The sequence below is a fragment of the Kogia breviceps genome, chromosome 10, assembly GCF_026419965.1.
Source record: "Kogia breviceps isolate mKogBre1 chromosome 10, mKogBre1 haplotype 1, whole genome shotgun sequence".
Classification (NCBI taxonomy): domain Eukaryota; kingdom Metazoa; phylum Chordata; class Mammalia; order Artiodactyla; family Physeteridae; genus Kogia; species Kogia breviceps.
In genome coordinates, this window is record NC_081319.1 from 83499703 (window position 1) to 83520973 (window position 21271).

General features: G+C 43.6%; 1 protein-coding gene and 1 pseudogene across 1 annotated transcript; both read right to left on the reverse strand.

The window, feature by feature from the left end:
- Positions 1–1806: 1806 nt before the first annotated feature.
- On the reverse strand, positions 1807–17910 carry LOC131763289 (glutathione S-transferase A2). The gene is made up of 7 exons (XM_067006384.1): positions 17829–17910; positions 10984–11097; positions 10258–10309; positions 9128–9260; positions 7333–7474; positions 5232–5363; positions 1807–4372 (listed from the first exon to the last, which is right to left on the reverse strand). The coding sequence occupies exons 2-7, from the start codon at positions 11068–11070 to the stop codon at positions 4250–4252; spliced, it is 669 nt and encodes a 222-aa protein (XP_066862485.1). The 5' UTR covers positions 11071–11097; positions 17829–17910; the 3' UTR covers positions 1807–4249.
- Positions 13451–16157, reverse strand: LOC131764201 (max dimerization protein 1 pseudogene; annotated as a pseudogene).
- Positions 17911–21271: the final 3361 nt, after the last annotated feature.

The following is a 21271-nucleotide window of genomic DNA, read 5'->3' on the forward strand; positions in this document are numbered from 1 at the left end:
TATATTGGAAAAAAATTAGGCAAAATTAATTCTTTAAGAAATCCCAATGACATATTATGTATCAATCTAATGTTAAACTTTTTATTTTATATTGGAGTATAGCTGATTAACAATGTTGTGATAGTTTCAGGTGCACAGCAAAGCGGCTCAGCCCTTCATACACATGTATCCATTCTCCCCCAAACTCCCCTCCCATCCAGGCTGCCACATAACATTGAGCAGAGTTCCCTGTGCTATACAGTAGGTCCTTGTTGGTTATCCATTTAAAATATAGCAGTGTGTAGATGTCAATCCCAAACTCCCTAACTATCCCTAATCTAACGTTTTTAAATTCTCAAAGAATTTTAAAATATGGAACTTCGCAATTAAGTGCAATGCAGCCCATCAGCATTTAGTACATGCTTTCTTCACAGATGTATGTGTGCATGGAACATCTGTGTGAATGTGCAAGTACATTCTTTTTTAAAAAAATAATTAATTTATTATTTATTTTTAGTTGCATTGGGTCTTTGTTGCTGTGCACAGGCTTTCTCTATTTGCGGCGAATGAGGGCTACTCTTCATTGTGGTGCGCGGGCTTCTCATTGCAGTGGCTTCTCTTGCTGTGGAGCACGGGCTCTAGGTGCGTGGGCTTCAGCATTGATGGCACATGGGCTCAGTAGTTGTGGCTCTCAGGCTCAGTAGTTGTGGTGCATGGGCTTAGTTGCTCCGCCACATGTGGGATCTTCCCGGACCAGGGCTCGAACCCCTGTTCCCTGCATTGGCAGGCGGGTTCTTAACCACTGTGCCACCAGAGAAGTCCATAAATACATTCTTGTACTGGAAGCTTTGTTTCAAGAAAGCTTAGCATAAAAATATACACTTGTTATTGTCTGCACTCTTTTCTACCTCAGAATAATAGAAGTTATTAGACCTGTCACAAGATCTTGTTATTTAAAATATTTATTTTAAAATGTACATATATTACCTACTACAAATGTTTTTAATATTTTAATAGCAATATTTTAATATAATTGGTTTCCTTGGTAATCCTATGTATCTTATTCTCTGTTTTTAATATTTTCCTGATTTAGGTGTCTATCTCATACTGCCAAAGGATCCATAGTACAAAGCATGTTAATAATTCTTGTTCCACGTGCTAAGATATTACAGGTCAAACAGAAGACTACAGCTCCAAAACACACATTTACAGAAATTTAGTAATGTAGACACAAATGGGCCTAAAAAAATATCCATTTATAAAACACAATATTAGAGGCAATTATTCCCACTATTACAGGGCTACTTTAGGATTTGAAATGATTTGGTGAGCTTAAGCAGGTAGCTCCCTGAGTATATTTAAATGATTCTATTAAAATGTTTTGATCCACACTTACCTTCTCAGTGAGTTATACCAGCAAATAGTAAATAGTAGTCTTAGTTAAGGTTATTAGTTGGTCCCTGTTCTTTTTTTTTTTTTTTAAGAATTTTATTTTATGTTTTGGCTGCATGGCTTGTGGGATCTTAGTTTCCTGACCAGGGACTGAACCCAGGCCCTCGGCAGTGAAAGTGTAGAGTCCTAACCACTGGACCGCCAGGGAATTCTCGACCCCTGCCTTTTTTTTTTTTTTTGCGGTATGCGGGCCTCTCACTGTTGTGGCCTCTCCCGTTGCGGAGCACAGGCTCCGGACGCGCAGGCTCAGCAGCCATGGCTCACGGGCCCAGCCGCTCCGCGGCATGTGGGATCCTCCAGGACCAGGGCACGAACCCGTGTCCCCCTGCATCGGCAGGTGGACTCTCAACCACTGCGCCACCAGGGAAGCCCGACTCCTGTCCTTTTAATGTCATTTACAATTCATTTATTTTACAAGTTTTACAAATTATACCAGCATACTTATCCATGAAACTCCAGAAAGCTAATTTAGTTTGGCAAATCCACACTCTGTGTCTGGTTTTCAGTTTTCTCTCCACCCTTTTTTGGTGCAGAAGCAGATGAATTTTACTTCTTTAGTTCAAGCTATGGTTTCAAATAGCTATTGTGTGAAACTATACCTCCCCAAATACTGTATCATCTGGGCAAAATCTTATGGAAGAAAACCAGACATTGGATTCCCATTTCACCTAGAATAAAATCCATATTCCTTGACAGGACCGAAGGAGTGTGTCATCTGCTATCTGCTACCCCTTCTCATGCCACATGGCACACCCATTCTCCAGCAATGTCTCCTTTGGCTTGGTGTACCAACGACACTGCTTTCCATGCCAAAGCTTTGAAAATTCTGGTTCCTCCGTCTGGAGCCCTCTTGCCCATCTTCTTGTATGTCTGGTTCTTTATCATTTTTGTGTCTCACCCTATATGTCACCTCCCCAGAGTGACCTTCCCGTACCATCCATCTAAAGTAGATCTCTCAGGGGATATATATATATGTATAGCTGAATCACTTTGCTGTACAGCAGAAACTAACAAAACATTGTAAAGCAATTATACTCTAATAAAATTTAAAAAAATAAAGTACAGCTCTCATTGGGAAAAGGGTACAAACTTTCAGTTATAGGATAAATAAGGTCTGAGGATCTAATGTATAACATGGTGACTCTAGTTGATAACACTATATTGTATTTTAAAAAAGTAAATATGTAAGGCGATGATGGATGTGTTAATTAATTCGATGGGGGCAATCCTTTCATGGTGTATATCAAACAGCGCATGATACACTTTAAATATTGTACAATTCTATTTGTCAGTTATACTGCATTAAAGCAGGAAAAAATAGAGCAGAGTTCTCCCCTCGCCTCCCCCCACAGTCAGTCTCTGTTACAGACCCTCTTTAATTTTCTTCATATCCCTACCATGCCGCACTTGGGACTCATCCAGGTCCCCCTGCCACATGCTGCATTTCTGCCCAACGTCAGACTCTGGAGCCTTTTCAGAGCCTTCTTCACAAGCTTGAGCTCCAGAGCAGGGAGGGCTGTCACTGATAATACATTATTTATTTCATGAAAATTCTGACCTTTTGAAATGAAGCAGGATTGGATGGGATTAGTGTGACAGCATGTTGGCAAGAAAGGCGTGTGAATCACGAAACTAAGAAAAAGGGAGAGGGCTTCCCTAGTGGCGCAGTGGTTAAGAATCTGCCTGCCGATGCAGGGAACACAGGTTCGAGCCCTGGTCCAGGAAGATCCCACATGCCGCGGAGCAACTAAACCCGTGCGCCACAATAACTAGACCTGCGCTCTGGAGCCCGCGAGCCACAACTACTGAGCCCGCGAGCCACAACTACTGAAGCCTGTGCGCCTGGAGCCCGTGCTCTGCAGCAGGAGAAGCCACCACAATGAGAGGCCTGTGGACCGCAACAAGGAGTGGCCCCCGCTCTCAGCAACTAGAGGAGGTCCATGTGCAGCAGCAAAGACCCAGTGCAGCCAAAAATTAAATAAATGAATAAATAAATAAATTTTTAAAAAAGAAGCTAGGAAGAGGCAAGGAAGGATCGTCTCTAAAGCCTTCAGAGAGAGTATGACCCTGTCACACCTTGATTCACACGAAGAGCCTACAGAACTGTGAGGGAATACATTTCCATTATGTTAACCACTATACTTGTTGTCATTTGTTACAGCATCTGTAGGAGCATGACACACAAGGCCAGCATGATTCTGGATTAGAACTACCCATTTTGTTGTTTTTCTCACTAGTGGAACCTCCTTGAGGACAGGGACTATATCTGGCTTGTTTATCCTTAGTTACTGAGCTCCTGGAACACAGAATGTTCCATATCAGATGTAACATAAATATTAGTTCCATAACTGAATAGGAAAAAAGTTTGATTACCTGAAGGAAAAAGGTCCTCTGAAAAAAAAAAAGAGAAGAAAAGTTTTTAGGTTGTGGGTCAGAAAGGCAGCAAAATGCAAAAAAAGACTATCTTTGCACCACCAAGAATATAAGATGACAATTTCTACTTAACTCTTTTTGACTATGATAGTTGGTATATGACACAGTTTTTTGAACAGATCAGAGTCCATGACACTTTCTCTCCCTTTATTTATGTTTAAGTCCCAGGCACATTCTAGGAGGAGATCGTGATTTCATATGTGATCAAAACAAAATGGATTGTTCTGCAACTAAATCTGTATTCTAATTAAATTAGCCCTTATACTTTGGAAAATTTATTAGCTTCACAGTAGCCAGGATCTACATATAGGTAAAGCACTTCACTGTTGGAAAACTTCAATCTCCTGAAGTTTTCCCTGTGTTCTGGGCAGCCATGCCTGCATTATTACATCCTGAAAATCTTCTTTGCTTCTTCCAAATTTTTCTCATCCATGGGAGGCTTCCTCTGGCTGCCAGGCTGCAAAAACTTCTTCACGGCAGGGAGATTGCTGACTCTGGTTTTCAGGGCCTGCAATGCACAAGAGCACAGCTCAGAGTGCAGCCAAAGACCAGCCCCATCATGAGCACAAACCAGGGACTCTGAAACCCTCCCAGAAAAGGGCCAGCTGAGGCCCCTCCATCAGCACCAGGATGAGGCTGGACACAGACACCTAGTGAGGCAGGAAGATAAGAGCATAATAACGTTTACCCCAGAGATGTCTTAGTTTAAGACTTCACTCAGCTCAAGTCTTCCTCATATTCTTCCTACACGTCAATTCTGCAGATTCACCCTGTCGTGCAATACGAGGAAGAGTAATGTGTCTCACACGACAACACAGATAAAGGCTCCAAGGTATCAAGACAGGAAGGTATAGGGGAATTGGGCTGGAACTGAAGACAGAAAACATGAAACGTAGAGGTCAGTCAGAACCAATCTGCCCTCAGAGAGAGGGAGAGATGGGGAGAGATAACTGAACTGGTAAGAGAAGGAACAGGAGCTGAGGGGAAGAAATGAGATGGTGGCAGACCTGCGCAGACAGACTCATGTAAAGAAAGAGGAGGACACACCTGGGAGAGAGGGAAGCAAAGAGGAAATGAGGAAAGAGACTGAAATGGAACAGGGACAGAGAGAGGCGCTAAGTCCTGGGTCTCTCTCCTGGAAAAAGGCAAGTCATTCTCCTTGGGGCAGCGACCATCTCCAATGGCTTTGGCGTGACCAGATTCTTTCCATGCCCCAGACTGACCAAGGCCTTGGAATAAACTGTGGAGACCTGGGGGCAGGGAGGCCTGGACAGTGTCGGGGACCCTAGCATCACAGTCCCGGGTCCAGAGAGCAGATGCCGAGGTGGGAGATGTGGGCGGCCCCCAAAGGCTGTGAGAGAGCTCACCTTCAGCAGAGGGAAGTTGGCCAAAAGGCTGGGGTCCAGCTCTTCCACATAGTAGAGAAGTTCAACCAGGTGGATGTCAGCCCTGCTCAGCTTGTTGCCCACAAGATAGTCTTGTCCATGGCCCTTCAACACCTGGCGAATGGAGGGGTCAGATCAGGAACACAGGCCCGGGCAGGCTGGGCCCAATGCTCTTCCTCTGTCTCCCCTGCCCCACTTCCCCCTCTGCGCCTCACTGGGCGGGTGTAGACCTGAGATGGGCCAGGTGGGTCCCTGCTGTTCCCTCCTCATCCTCAGTGGAAGCCAGGCCACCATTTTCTTTTCCTGTTCCCACCTCGCTGTGGCTGCCTTACTTGCTTCCACCATAGGCACCGTGTTTCTGTTGACCTCACACCCTAAAGCGTGCAGCTCTGAACTTCACGATGCGGCCCTTTATCCATCTCTCTCTCTCTCTCCTCCCCCACCTTGGGCAGTGATTCCGTCTTCATGACAGCCTTCTAGCACCCTAAGCAAATTATTGCAGAGTCTGTATTTCTTCTCTCCTCTTGTCTGCTCTCCTCATTTCCTGGTCTCTCCCTCTGGGACCTGAAATAAACCTGGGTCAACCTGAATTCCCATCTCCCTGACAACATTGACTCTGACTCCTGTTCCACCTGTGTCTGTCAATAACACTGTGGAATATGTTATAATCTGCATGCTGAACTGTCTAGGGGTGATTGCACTTAATGTTTGCAACTTACTTTGAAACACCCCCCAAGATAATATGTTTGATCAGAGGAGGAAAGGATGGGGAGTTACATGATGAAGCAAACATAACAAAATAACATAACAAAATACTAATTTTTGATTCTAGGTGGTGGGTATGTATGAGTTGATTGTACATCTCTTTCAACTTTCCTATGTGTTGAATTTTTCATAATAAAATATTGGAAAAAAATGTATGACGCTTACTTAAAATATTGCAACAATACGAAAATCATAGAGGCAAAAACACACATATCACCACCAAGTAAAGATAATAACATTTGGCTAATATCCTACCAGACTATGTATGAACATAGAAGTATAGCTAAAAATTAAAGAACATAGTAAGACATCAAATGCTATTTTGTAATATACATTTTTCATTGATGTTATCATGGGGGTCTTTGATTTCAAAATACAGATGTACTTAAACTGCAATGACTATAGAGGTTTCCACCATGTGAATGTGCCGAAACTATGAGCACCATAAAGCCAGAAGAATGTAGTTTCTGATTACTATTATTCACTCCTTGACTAGGACCTGACACATAAGCAATGAATTAATACTTGTGAAATGAAAGAATGATTTAAACTTTATAAAGATGAGGGTGCTGGTTAAGCTTTTTATTTTTATGTTAGCCTGCATCTCTTACGATCATTTTTTTTTCAGTTCATGATTCTTGTTTAGCATGATTTCAGGTAGTTTGGATCTTGAGGTGTTCTCCTCTTACCTTCAGAGAGAAACATTAACTAAGATATATACTACATATTATGATGGAACATTGTTTTCTTGGTTTTGTATGATTTTCTTCGAAAGTCTGAGAGCCATGTCCCCAAAATTTGTAGATTATTTTTTCCTGAACAACTTTTCTTCTGTCTCTTCCTCTCCACCACTCTGCCCCCATCTCTATTTAGATACATCTCATCCATCCCCCAAACAGTACCACATTCTCCTGATGGGTAGGGTCTCATGTCCCCCTACACATGGTACCAGAATATTTTCTGATACATTGCTGTCATTGTGCTCCTCTTGGATCAAAGCCCCTGCACTGTGTTCTGCAGGATCCATCTACTCCAGGCTCTAGTGTGGCTCTCAGAGTTTCCATAGCCCAAGCTCTAAGTATAAGAATTCCAGATCGGGTCTGAGTAAATCAAAATTTTGCTGAAAAATTATAACTTGGGTAAAACTTGGGTACAATTCTTCCTCATGGTCAATTTTTATAAAATGCCCTAGAGTCAGGGTGCTACATTAGTATTCAGAAAGGCTCACAGAGGTGAAGGTCAATGCCCCTGCAATGCCAAACACTATTTTTCTTTGTTCTTTGATCTCAGTGCCAAAAATGCTGAACAGTCCACTCACTTTTTCAAATGCAGGAAGATAACGGTTTGTTATACTCCCTTTGATCTGGATCGTCTTGGCATCTTTTTGATCAGGTGGGCACAGTGGCAAATGCATGATCATTTCACCCAGGTCTACCACACCCTCTGCATACATATCAATCCTGAAAGACAAAAATGACCAAATTGTCAAATGTCTCCTGCATTAGATTTTACAGTTTAGAATGGGTAAGAATGGGGCATCGAGATGTGGCAGAGTAAATCACCCCATTGGGTGCATTTTTCTGTGTCAGTCGTTTAGTTATGATTTTTCTTAATTTTAACATTTCATTCTAGAGCAAGCCATCGAGGAAGATATATGTCTAATATTTTTGTTATATACATGACCCAATGTAGGGACAGAGCATATCAGTGACCTGTCCAGAGTCACAGGCATGAGAGAAACGGGTGGAATCACTGCAGATAAGCACTGAGACCACGCCTACGGTTTGCCATCTCTGCTGTGGTGTGTTCTGTGCACAGTTAGTGTGATGAATTAGTGCCACCTCAGTCATGTCCAGATAGTGTCCTGGCACCACGGACCTAGCCACGTCCCTCTCCCTGTCCCATCCTGTTACACTACCAGGACCCTTTAGATGCCCAACCAGCACTTCCTCCAGTTATTTCCCGTAGAATATGGTTCCACAACCCTCTCCACATATTGTTGCCCAACTCTGGCCTTGTTTGCATTTCTCAAGACTCCCCCCAAAATATCCCCTGAAATAGTGCGTTCCTTCATTTCATTCCTACAGTGCATATTCCAGGTAATTTTGCTGTTTTTCTTCCAAACATGGTTTCCTACAATAGTCTTTTAAAATAAAAGCTTTATTGAAATATAATTCACGTACCAGAATGTCACCCTTTTCAAGTGTAAAATTGTGTGATTTTTCTTTGTAAAGTCACAGAATCCTGTACCATCATCATACTCTAATTCCAAAGTATTTTCATCACTTGCAAAAGAGACGCTGAGTGTTTTTTCAGGCATTCAATATTCTTCCCTCCCTCCAGCTTCTGGCAAACACTAAACTACTTTTGGTTTTATGGATAGCAATGTTCTGCACATGCCAAACAAATGGAATCATACCATATGCATCATTTGTGTCTGGTTTCTTTCTGTAAGAGAATGTTTTCAAGGTTCATCCATGTTGTAACACGGATCAGGACTTCAGTCCTTTTCATGGCCAAAGAGCATTCCACTGTATGGATGTACCTGCCTTTGTTCATCCATTCATGGACATTTTGTTGTTTCCACTTTTTGAATATTATGAATAATAGTGCTATGAACTTTTGTGTACAAGTTTTAGTGTGGTTGTATTTTTAATTCTCTTGAGTATATTCCTAGTAGTGGATTGCTGAGTTGTATGATAATGCTATGTTTAACTTTTTGAGTAACTGCCACATTCCATGATTCAATCATGTGGTCCCATCACAACACAGAGGAGACCCCCCAAATATGGCTGTAATGAATAAATCTGCCTGCTACAAACTGATATTAAAATGTTCCAGATAACCCTGGCATCGTGGGTTCAGTCTCTGCAAACCCTTGTCAAGTGGCCAGTCCATATAAAAGGCTGATAAATTAGGTTTCTGGTTATCATTATAATTTCTGAAACGGAAGAATCAACTCATCTAGATACTTACCTTCTGAGGTTTTATCTTCTAGACACTCAGACACTTTGTCCCTTGTCTCGATCCCTGTGAGCATATCCTGCTCACTCAGGGAAGGACCTAGATTGTTCTTATTAATCATTAATGAAAGAACAGAAGAAATACCGTACAGGGCTCTCTCTTTCATGTCTTTCCCATAGAGGTTGTATTTGGTGGCAATGTAGTTGAGAATGGCTCTGGTCTGCACCAGCTTCATCCCATCAATTTCAACCATGGGCACTTGCTGGAACATCAAACTCCCTTCTTTTGAAAGAAGAAAAGAAATAGAGGGAAATGTTGGATGAATCATACTGTTAAGGTAAACTGAAACATTTTATGTATCAACACTTTTGTTGAAATGACTGAAGACGTAAAAGGAAACAAAAATATTACCTGGTAAAATTTCAATGGAAAAATACCATTTTGCTTTTAGCTTCCTGTAATCCTTTTGCTTATCAATTTGCCTTTTACTTTTCAATCTATTATTTCAGTTAACTTTTTATTTCCCATTCAGAGCATGGTATGTCCCTTTATTTTATGTGTTTGATTTGTCTTCATGGATTTCTAAGAAGAATATAGGAGAAGTTCCACCAGCCAGTTGCCAAGTCAAAAGGGAAATTCTCAAAGTAAGTCTCATGGGGTTCATGGCATTAAAGCCAGTTCTAAGAGAGACTCCTACATAGAGTGTTTTGTATGCTCTTCAAATCCCACCACTGGATAGTGTGCAGGGCAGGCCTGTTTTCCCAACTCCACTGCTGCTGGCCCTTGCTCTTTATCTCCCTCCTCACATGCTCACCTGGACTTCGAACTAATTCAACACCACCTGGTTATTTGAGTCTGCAATATTGCTATGATATTACCTTGTCTAACCTGTCAGAGGAAAGAATTCAAGGCAACTGCTGGGCTTGTTGCTCCCCTCTTCTTTCTAATGCATTTGTTTTCCTTGGGTGGGAGGGCTGTGTGGTATCCTGAACTGATACAGTCACTCACGGTGCAGAAAGGCAGGGAGAGCCCAGAGAGGGCATTCACAGGGCACCGGGGCCGGTTCCTTTAGCAAATACTCAGAGTTCCAGCCCTTCCTAGTCCTGAGTCAGCTGCAACACCTGCTCAGGGAGCCCCACCCCTTACCTGTAACCATGCTTCTCCCTCTCCACTGACCCCACTCCCACCACGCACACACATGGCATTGCTGCGGTTGAAGTCTCAACTTGAGATTTCTACTAGATCCTCCCATCAGAGGAATTTAGTTTCTTGGGCTTACCATTTCTTAACTTATCCAAGTCTTCTGGAGTTTTTATAAATATCTCTTCAAACTGGAAAGCAGAAACAGTCAATGAGTTTTTGTTATTTCATTCCATAATGTTATTGAACTTGAATGACCAATGTCTGGTGCATACTATGGAGAAGCTAAGATTTCCGAATTTGGCAGGGTACACAGAGGACGATGATCATGGCCATTTGGAAATTTACATTAGAGCCACCAAGATAAAAGCATGGGTTGTAGCACGTAACTGCTTACTTTGCAGCTTCAATTCACCTCCACACCGTCTCCACCTCTGTCAATCATTAGGTTGTGATTTGGGAGGGGGAAATCACTGGAGCGAAGGGGCTGGGAAGTTCTTCTAGTTATGGGGTTTTATTTTACTTATTTATTTTTTATTTTTTGGTGGTACGCGGGCCTCTCACTGTTGTGGCCTCTCGCGTTGCGGAGCACAGGCTCCGGACGCGCAGGCTCAGCGGCCATGGCTCACGGGCCCAGCCGCTCCGCGGCATGTGGGATCTTCCCGGAGCGGGGCACGAACCCGCGTCCCCTGCATTGTCAGGCGGACCCTCAACCACTACGCCACCAGGAAAGCCCCGACAGATTTGTTTTAATACAAAACTCTTAACAGGTCATTTAGTAAGAAAAGTCCCCTAGCTTATGGAGAAAAGTACTTTGATACAGTTAATTTAGATTCAACTTCAGATGAACAAACTCAGGACCTACCTCTACTCCAGCTGCAGCCAGGAGCCACCGGATGGCCTCCATTCTGCCCCGTCCATTGAAGTAGTGAAGCTTGGGTTTCCCCGCCATGATGGCAGTCTCCCGGTTTCTCTAAACCTTAATGGATGAATGAAAGAATGAGTAAATGAATGAACAAAGAATAAAACCACAGAAGCAAAATGTACTTTATGATACATGACTGAACAGCACCAACAATGCTGAAGAAGTACTGGCCTCCTTTGTCGCAGAGTCAGAAGAGTCCCTGGAATGTCTGCCTTGGCCCAAATTCCCTCCCCCAATAGCCAACCATGGGAAATTGCACCAAACCATTGTCCAGTCTCCACTGGGTAAAATCTGATTGTCCTGGAGGGCTAAGAGGTGAGTCTGTGGTGAGGATGCATGGCTGGGGTTAGGGACCAGAACGACTAGAGAACTAGTATTTATTAAAAACCTCCTAATGGTCCTGACCCAACACTAACCCCTTTGGATGCATTATGTCTTTAATCCTCACAACAGGCTCATGAAATAGTTATTATCTCCATTTTTCCATTAATGAAACAGACGCTCAGAGCTTAAATGACATTCATGGAAATCCACGCCCAGGATTAAAAAGAGGGCAGGGCTGGAACCCACTTTTAGTCGTGGGAGAGGAAGAGGCACTGAGGACGTGAGGCTGGGGCCGGGGAGACCACAGGCCAGCCGGGGGCACAGGCGCCGCCGCTACTGGTTCAGCCAGGGAGCCCTGAAGTTGCGGTGCGGCTGTGGTTTTAGGAATGTTCTCATCACTTTGTGACACACGCTCTGTTTCAGGGTCACAGTTTTTACGAATGGTTCAAATTCAATGAAAAAGATTCACCAGAGGCTGAAAACATCGAGACCTCAAAAATATGAATGCAAAAATAGTAAGGGGAAATGAACCAATTCTGTAGATACCTACGTACAAAGTTTCTAGAACATCTAGAAAAGCACAGTCATAAGAATTTATTTTCCATCACATTAGTTTATATAAAATGAATAAATAGTATTTATAGATTTAATGTGTCATGTACATATACATGTGCTCTGTTTTAGCTTAAACAAAAATGCTACAAAGTGGGAGACCACTTAAGGGAGAAATCATAACCAAAAAGAAAAATCAGCCTTTTAAACTATTAACCCAAAAGCCTCCTGTCCAAAACTAATCAATAAGGAGAGGAATTCTAGTAACACTGTACCATCCCCTCCTGTTCACCTGCAACAGAGAGTAGAAATGTGGACTTTTCCTTTCACTGATGTTGCACACTAGCTCAGCTAGCGCCAAAGCTCAGTTATTGCTGAAAGTTAAATAGGAAAATAGATTAGAATTGGACCAAATGTCACTTATTCAGAAAAAAAAACAACAAAAAATGAGGCATAATCAGTTTGTGTTAAGTGGGAAATGGAGATCTCATTTACCTCTGAGGTAGGGAAAAAAAAATGTTCCAGAGACCAGGAGCATAACCCCCTTGGAGGGGAAATGTATCTTGCGAGAGCAGGACACAGCACGATCCCAAGGACAGCACACAAAAATAGACTGTACCGTTCTGTCCGTGAGAACAAACGATGTTGGAACTTTTATCAGCTGTGCTACCCCAAAGACGTGCTCGCAAAGGGTCCATCTGAGAGAGAGGAATACTGCTCCCATCCACACGCGGGTCGAGGTCGTTCGCGTGGGGTGTGTGTGAAGGGTGTGTTTTCTGGAGGTACTCCTGCCTGCTCATGGGCGGTGAGGGCCATGGTTCAGCGCTCTTAAATCCCACTTTCAAAGCTTACTTTGAAGTTCTGAGATCAGGATCTCAACTCTAAAAGTTTGTTTCCTTCGGTTTCCTAAGCACAAGACACATTCAGACATTTCTGCTAGGCAAGTCACATAGGAAGCCAGAAAACTTTAAGGAAGGTCTGATAGACTACACAGGGACAGTAAATAAGAGGGGGGAAATGGCCGAGCCGTGAGAAGTGCTTATTCGGTCTAAGGACTCTTGGGTGCTTCTAATTGCTTGGAATGTACAGTCTCTCAGAGATGAAGTTCTACGGAGAGAAAGAGAGAAGCTAGAGGATACAATCAGAAACCCACAATCCTGGTCTGCGTCCTCCAACTTCTTAGAGGGACGAGTGGCATTCAGCCACCCCAGACTGAGCAATAACGGGTCTGTGATGCCCTTAGGTGTCCTGGCTGCACTGACTGGCTCAGCTGTGCCTACCCTACGCCAGCAGGTGCGGGGGCCCGCTCAACCCCATTCAAGATGGGGATGGGGACTTAAATTTTAAAAAAAGAAAAGAAAAGAAACCCACAATCCTAAGCACTTCCTTGACAACTTTCCCACAGCTGCTTTTGGTGACGGTGGTACACGGAAGCCGACGTGCGAGGGAATTGTGAGCAGGTCCGAAAAGCCACCTAATCAGAACCGACGGGGAGGACCACCCGGGCGGCAGCCGAAGCGACCACGCTCTCCTAGAGCCCAGGATGCGTCTTGTGACCGTCCTGGAGCTTTCTTCTCTTGATGCTGGAGCTGGAGTAGCCCTCGTCACTGCCCAGGCGCTGCATGCTTCCCTGCTCGTCCGAGTCCCTCACGCGGCTGCTGCCCCAGGCCAGGTCGCCCGTGAGGCAGTCTGTGCTTTCGACGTCCACATCGATCTCTTCCCTGTCGGAGTCGGAGGCTCCGAGGAGACGGTGGAGCCTGTGCTGTCCATCCGTATCCTCTCGATGCCCAGCTTCTCCAGCTGCCTCTTCAGGTGTCACTGCTCTCGCTGCAGCTGGTCTGTTTGGTGAATGGCTCTCCTGTCACAACCTTCAAGTGTCTTTATGTGCAATTAGGCTTTTGTTGATAAACTCAACGTAGTGTGTCCATTCGATTCCGGACCAAGTGGCACCAGCCCCTTCAACTTTTCCAGGCACAAGCCAGGGTGGGCCCGTCTATTCTCCATTTCACTGTGAGCAGATCTGCTACTGCTGTTATTCTTCTTGGATTTGCTCCTCCCTTTTAAGGCTTCTCTGCCCTTGTTATTGTATGGTAACATGGAGGCATACCGTGCTCAGCTTCTCTCTCCCGCCGCTCCAGGCCGTCGGCCGCCTCCAGCAGCGCCTGGATGTTCACCCGAACCGCCACCGCCGTTCTGCACCGGGCGCCGGAGCCGCGGGAACAAGCCCTACTGCCCACCGGCTCGCCGCCGCCCAGCACCCACGCCCCCCTGTGGACCCCGCAGAGCAGGGCTGAGAGAGCCTCTCTGGCGACCACTCTCGCCGGAAGGGGGAGGGTACCGGAGAGCTGGGCACCACCGGCCACCGTGACAAAACCCGGAGAAGAGCAGCCACTGCCGCTGCCACGGCCGCGGAGTGTTTCTCAAGCTCCGTTTGAAAAACATTAAGATTCTCTTGCAAAATTTCGTTGTTGTGGAGTTTGGGACGAAAATAGACCTCTCTTTACCCAATAAAGATCTCCCTGAAAAGTACGTTATGACTTGATTTTAGATATCAAAATGTTTTCAATATCCACATTTTTTAAAATAAATTTATTTTATTTATTCATTTTTGGCTGCGTTGGGCCTTCGTTGCTGCCTGCGGGCTTTCTCTAGTTGCGGCGGGCGGGAGCTGCTCTTTGTTGCATGCACCGCCTTCTTATTGCGGTGGCTTCTCTTGTTGCGGAGCACGGGCTCTAGTTGCTCGGGCTTCAGTAGTTGTGGCACGTGGGCTCAGCAGTTGTGGCTCACGGGCTTAGCTGCTCCGCGGCATGTGGGATCTTCCCGGATCAGGGCTCGAACCCGTGTCCTCTGCGTTGGCAGGCAGATTCTTAACCACTGCGCCACCAGGGAAGTCCCAACATCCACATTTTTAATGTAAGGACTCAATGATCTAACCTTTAGAAAGTAAATAATCCTTTGGAAACATACTTAACTCATCTGTCTTGTAATTGGAGATTGTGTACTTTCTCATCACGGGAAACGGAGGTGCTGTGATTCAGCAGAATTATGTGAAGTGTGCTGCTGTGGACCAGAGGTCACAGGTCCCCCCCACACTAAGCTCCCTTATCCAGTGACTGAGGATCACCTTACAAAAGGAAATGAATTTTTCACTTATGTAATATTTTATCGTATGTTCCTTGTAAGCAACTTTCTTCACCTTTCCAACAAGAGGTTTCCAAAGGCCTGTTCAAGGCTGGGGCAAAGGTGGCGTATACTTCCTGGTCCCCAGAAAATGAGGAACTAGAGAGATTAGATGATTTGCCATCAGTCACACACGTGTGCTCCTGATTCACACACGTGTGCTCCTGATTCACACTCAATATCTAGCAACTGTGTCCACCCTCAGGGCCAGCCCGGGAAACAGCTTCTAATATCCTATTGTCAAGAGAAGGAAACTGAAATTCAAAGAGATAAAGCTACTTTCCTAGCTCACACGTTTTGTGAGCATTAGTGTCATTTGAAGGCATCTTTTGACTTCTGGTCCCGGGCTGCTGCCGCCCAACCAAATAATGCTTAGGTGGTCTCTCTGCTGCTCTCTGAGACCCTCGTTTATTAATTTTTTCCCCATTTGAAATCCGTTAGCCAACTAACAGTTAAATGGGAAGAAGAGAAGGAAACATCAAATTCACGAGTTCCTTTTTGTTAGCTGATTCTTAAGGGCTTGATATGAGGAAAAACGGACAAAAATGTGCCTTGTTTTACTCTGACATCCTAAAAATTTACTGTGAGTAAATTAAGCACTAGTCTAACTATATTTGACCTTCATAAAGAAGTAGGCTTATATTCCCTAAAAGGAATGTATCCTGGGTTAATTCCAGTGTGAACTAAAGGATCTGTGTCTCTGGCGGTGCTCCTAAGGACAGCGTTTCTTAGCAGAGAGAAGGGAGGCTTAGAGACAAAGCCCAACTCCTTTCCTTTATAAGGTACATAAACCCGGGGCGGGGGTTGTCTTATCTCTGTACCTCAATGTTCTCTTAATTATATCTATTAGTGAGGATGGTTAAGAAAACTAGATAAGGTATAAAAAAATTCATAATAGGGACCAGGAAATCCAATTTCCCTCCTGCTCCCAGCTCCTGAGAGACAGGCCAGTCTCTGAGCACACAGGAGAGCCCACGCGTCTTCTTTCTTCTGTCTGAATCTGTCTGTCTGTCTATCTACATCTATCTATCTATCTACCTACCTACCTCTTGACCCATAGCTCCAGTAGGAATGAGATTTTATACATATCCAGACTTTTTTCAGCCAAGTCATATAATGGCTTCCTTTTTATTTGGCTTGTGTGAAAGATGAGTGATGTTCACTGATTAGTTAACCTGGAATGCAGAAAGTTTTTGGCGAAGATTCAGTGCAGCCTGGCACAGCACTGAACACAGCCTTTCGAAACCCCAGGACCGCAGCTAACCCCTGGTTCTGCCACTGAACAATGCACCCTACCTGCCTTTCCCCTCAGGCCTGGCCCCAGCCCCACTCACTCCATGATCTGGACAACTCCGGAATCTTCTGGTCCCCCAGCCCCTTTGCATGGGTTGCAGCCATGGCAGTGGGTTCCACCCACTGCTTTTTATAGCAGGAGCTCAGGGTATCACTGTCAGCACTTGATGGAAAAGATCCCTTGTCTCCTACCTCCTGTTTCTTCCCTGGAAATGCAGACGTTTCACTGACCCTTCTTGAACACCTTGTTTCTGGCTGACGTGTAAACGTATTTCCTTCTCTTAACAAGTTTCTTTCAAACTTCCTCAACTAAGACTCATTGGGCAGTTTCCTGTGCTAAGAAATGATGGCTGCTGGGGAACACGATAGGAGCCTGATGTGGTGGCTGCCCTAAAGGGGTTTAAATCTAGTCAGAAAAACAGGTTTGTAGACAACTGACAGCGCATAAAAGGCCCATCAGTGACTTCACTTTATTGGTTCTACCCAAGAACCATGATTCTCTTAGCCAAGCAGGGCAGAGCAAGGGGAACGGCTGCAGGCTGAGAAAGCAGAGGTTGCTGCCCACCTGCCCAGGTGGCCCCAGCTCCACTGCATCTCAGCCTCCAAGTTAATGACTCTACCCCACGTGTCATGGGATCCAAATGCTGCTGTCTGTAGCATCTTGCAAAGTGCTTCTTCTCATTGCTGTATCCATATCTTCTCTTCTCAGTCTCAGGTACTATAATTCTCCCGTGAATTCATCCTGCCCTGGACAGGTCTAGGACTCTCACGGGAACTCACTGAACCTCTCCTGTCTAAAGCCTTTGTTTTTTTCCCCCCCAATATTAATACTTATAACAGTGCATTGTTCTCGCCTACATTCCAATTTGAATGATTTGTACCTTCTAGCCAGGTGGATTTCTATACTTTTCAAAAGCTAATTCTCTGCTCTCGTATTATCTAGTTTTCCCATCAAGACTTCCTTTGGAGGTTTGCCATGAGTTGCATGAATCCCAGAGAGAGAAGGGGAATTGCCACAGCCCGCTCTGATTTTCTGTTGACATTCAGACTTATTCCCATTTTAATGAATCTTAATTTTGATTTTTCACAGCCCATACAGTATTACAGAATCACAATTTGCACTTGTTGTGAACTGACTACTTCTACAGAGAAAGTTACCCCAGCATAAACACCTACACTCTCTCACACACTGGTCATATTCTCCGATTGTCTAAAATGCTATCATTCTTTTTTCTCCTCAAATCATTAATTTTTCTCAGATCTAAATTCTCATGCCTAGGTTCTAAATTCTTCATTTTTACATTTCTGTAACGATGTATCCAACAGCAATGGACTAAAATTGTCCCCTAAGCACAGCAAGAAGGCAAAATGTGAGTATAAAACAGTTTTTCTTGTGCTATGAGCACACTATACAGATGTATAAAATCAGTACGTACCTTATGAAAGTCTGTCTCCCACTTGGCTCAGTACCTCAGTGCGAAGTCCACATGTGTTTATAAGCTGTTGTTACAGTTGACTGAACTCCTCCTCTCTGAAGCAGGGAGAGTCGGGTTAGGGAAAAGCCCCTCCCACAGCATTCAGGGCCACTGGTTCCATGCTAGATTTAAAAAAAGAAAAATGATGAGTCATTCCCTTATCATGATACAACTGGTTAATATCTTTTCAAGGTCGGCATTAACAATTAAATACAAACTTTCAGGTTGATTGGACCCTTTCTGCCAGTGAGTGAAGTATTGAAGTATGGCTTTTTTTTCCTTCAGTTTTTTTTTTTTGTGTGTGGTACGCGGGCCTCTCACTGTTGTGGCCTCTCCCATTGCGGAGCACAGGCTCCGGACGCACAGGCTCAGCGGCCATGGCTCACGGGCCCAGCCGCTCTGCGGCATGTGGGATCTTCCCGGACCGGGGCACGAACCCGTGTCCCCTGCATCGGCAGGCGGATTCTCAACCACTGCACCACCAGGGAAGCCCCAGGTTTTTTTTTTTTTAAACTATTTTTTCTTTTTAAATTCAAGTTAATTTACAATGTTGTATTGGTTTCAGGTGTACAGCAAAGTGATTCAGTTATACATATTTACATATACATATTCTTTCTCAGATTCTTTTCCCTTATAAGTTACTACAAAATATTGAGAAGAGTTCCCTTTGCTATACAGTACATCCTTGTTGGCTATCTATTTTATATATAGTAGTGTGTATATGTTACTCCCAAACTCCTAATTTATCCCTCCCCAACATTTCCCCTTTGGTAACCATAAGTTGTTTTATTTTTTTTCTAAGTCTGTGGGTCCATTTCTGTTTTGTAAATAAGTTCATTTGTATCATTTTTTTTTAGATTCCACATATAAGCAATATATTATCATATGACATTTGTCTTTCTCTGTATGACTTACTTCACTTAATACAATAATCTCTGGGTCCATCCATGTTGCTGCAAATGGCATTATTTCTTTTTTTTTTTTTACATAATAAATTTTATTTTATTATTTTTTTTTTATTGGGGTATAGACGTTTTACAATGTTGTGCTAGTTTCTACTGTGCAGAGAAGTGGAGTTCCCTGTGCTCTGCAGCAGGTTCTCATTAGTTACCTATTTTATACATATTAGTGTATATATGTCAATCCCAATCTCCCAGTTCATCCCACCCTCCCTTTCCCCACTTTGGTGCCCATAAGTTTGTTCTCTACATCTGTGTCTATTTCTGCCTTGCAAACAGGTTCATCTGTACCATTTTTCTAGAGTCCACATATATGCATTAATATATGACATTTGTTTTTCTCTTTCTGACCTACTTCACTCTGTATGACAGTCTCTAGGTCCATCCATGTCTCTACAAATGGCCCCATCTTGTTCATTTTTATGGCTGAGTAATATTCTGTTGTGTATATGTACCACATCTTCTTTATCCATTCATCTGTTGATGGACATTTAGGTTGCTACCATGTCTTCGCTATTTTAAATAGTGTTGCCATAAACGTGACTTTTTTTTTTTTTTTTTTTTTTTTTTTGCTGCGTTGGGTCTTCGTTGCTGCGGGCGGGCTTTCTCTAGTTGTGGCGGGCGGGGCTACTTGGGCTTTTCATTGAGGAGGCTTCTCAATAAAGAAGGCTTCTGCTCCCCCTGAATCAGTAAGATGGGCCAAGTGGGTCCCTGGTGTTCCCTCCTCATCCTCAGGGGAAGCCCGGCCACCATTTCCTTGTCCTGGGCCCACCTCACTCTGGCTGCCTTACTTGCTTCTTCACCTGGGCCAAGGGCTTAGCACCGTCTGCACTGTGTTTCTGTTGCCCCACACCCTAAAGTGTGCAGCCCTGGGCTTCATGCCATGGCCCTTCCTATCTCTCTCCTCTTTCTCCCTTGGGCGGTGACTCCAACTTCTTGACAGTCTTCTTCAACCCTGAGAAAACCATTTCAGAGTCTACATTTCTCCCCTTTTCTGCTTCCTGATTTCCTGGTCTCTCTCTCTGGGACCTGAAGTAAACCTGGATCAACTTGAACTCCTATCTCCCTGACTCCTAAGTTGCACTCCATGCTTGCACTCCTAACTTGCAGCATGGTACTATCCACATGCTGTAATGTCTGGGAATGAACTTCCCCGATGACTTAAAGTCACTTTGTAATCTATCCAAAATAATACGTTTGATTGACAGAACAAGAATGGAGAGATAATGACATATGATAATGGAAAACAAAGCTTTTTGGTATCTACGTGGTGGGTTCATATGAGTTCATTTTATACATCTTTAAACTTTTCTGCATGCATGAAACTTTTTATAATAATATGTTAGGGAAATATGTGATATTTATTAAAATATTCCACCAATCTGGAAATCATAAAGTACAAAGAGAAAAAATACACACAGCACCACCAACTAAAGATAATAACATTTTAGCAAATACACTTTCAGCTTATGTATACATATAGAAGTATGGACAAATGGATAATTATTTGGAAAAGAATATAATAACATCAAAATGCATTCTGTAATAGGGAATTCCCTGGTAGTTCAGTGGTTAGGACTCCATGCTTCCACTGCAGGGGGCACGGGTTCGATCCCTGGTTGGGGAACTAAGATCCTGCAAGCCTCACAGTATAGCCAAAAAAAACAAACAAGCAAACTAACAGTAAATGTATTTTGTAATATATAATTTTTACTTATGTTGTCATGGGGCCCCTTGTTTTCAAAGTATAGTTGTACTCAAACTGCAATCACTGAAGAGCTTATCATCATGTGAAAGTTCCATAAACTCTCAGCACCACAGGGGCCAGGAGGGTTTGCTTTGTGATTACTGTTAAATTCTTCACTCCTTGAATATCATGGCTGGACGTGCAAGCAATGAATTAGCATTTGCTGAATAAATGAAAGAATGACCCTATGCTTTATAAAGATGTGGATGTTGGTGTTAATCTTTTTATTTATATGTAAGCCTCCTGAATCTCTTTAAGTCTTTTTTCTTGGTTCATGATTTTTGTTTTGCATGATTTCAGGTAGTTTTGATCTTGAAATGTTCTCCTCTTACCTTCAAAGAGAAACATTAACTAAGATATATACTAGGTAAATGATGGAACATCATTTCCTTGGTTTTGTATGACTTTCTTCAAAATTCTGAGAGCCATGTCCTCAAAATTTGTAGATTATTTTTTCCTGAACAGCTTTTCCTCTGTCTCTTCCTCCCCACCCCACTGCCCCCATCTCTGTTTAGAAACAACTAATTTATCCTCAAAACAGTACCACATTCTCCTGAAGGGCAGCTGGTCTCATGTCCCCCTACACATGGTACCAGAATATTTTCTGATGCATTGCTGTCATTGTGCTCCTCTTGGATCAAAGCCCCTGCACTGTGTTCTGCAGGATCCATCTACTCCAGGCTCTAGTGTGGCTCTCA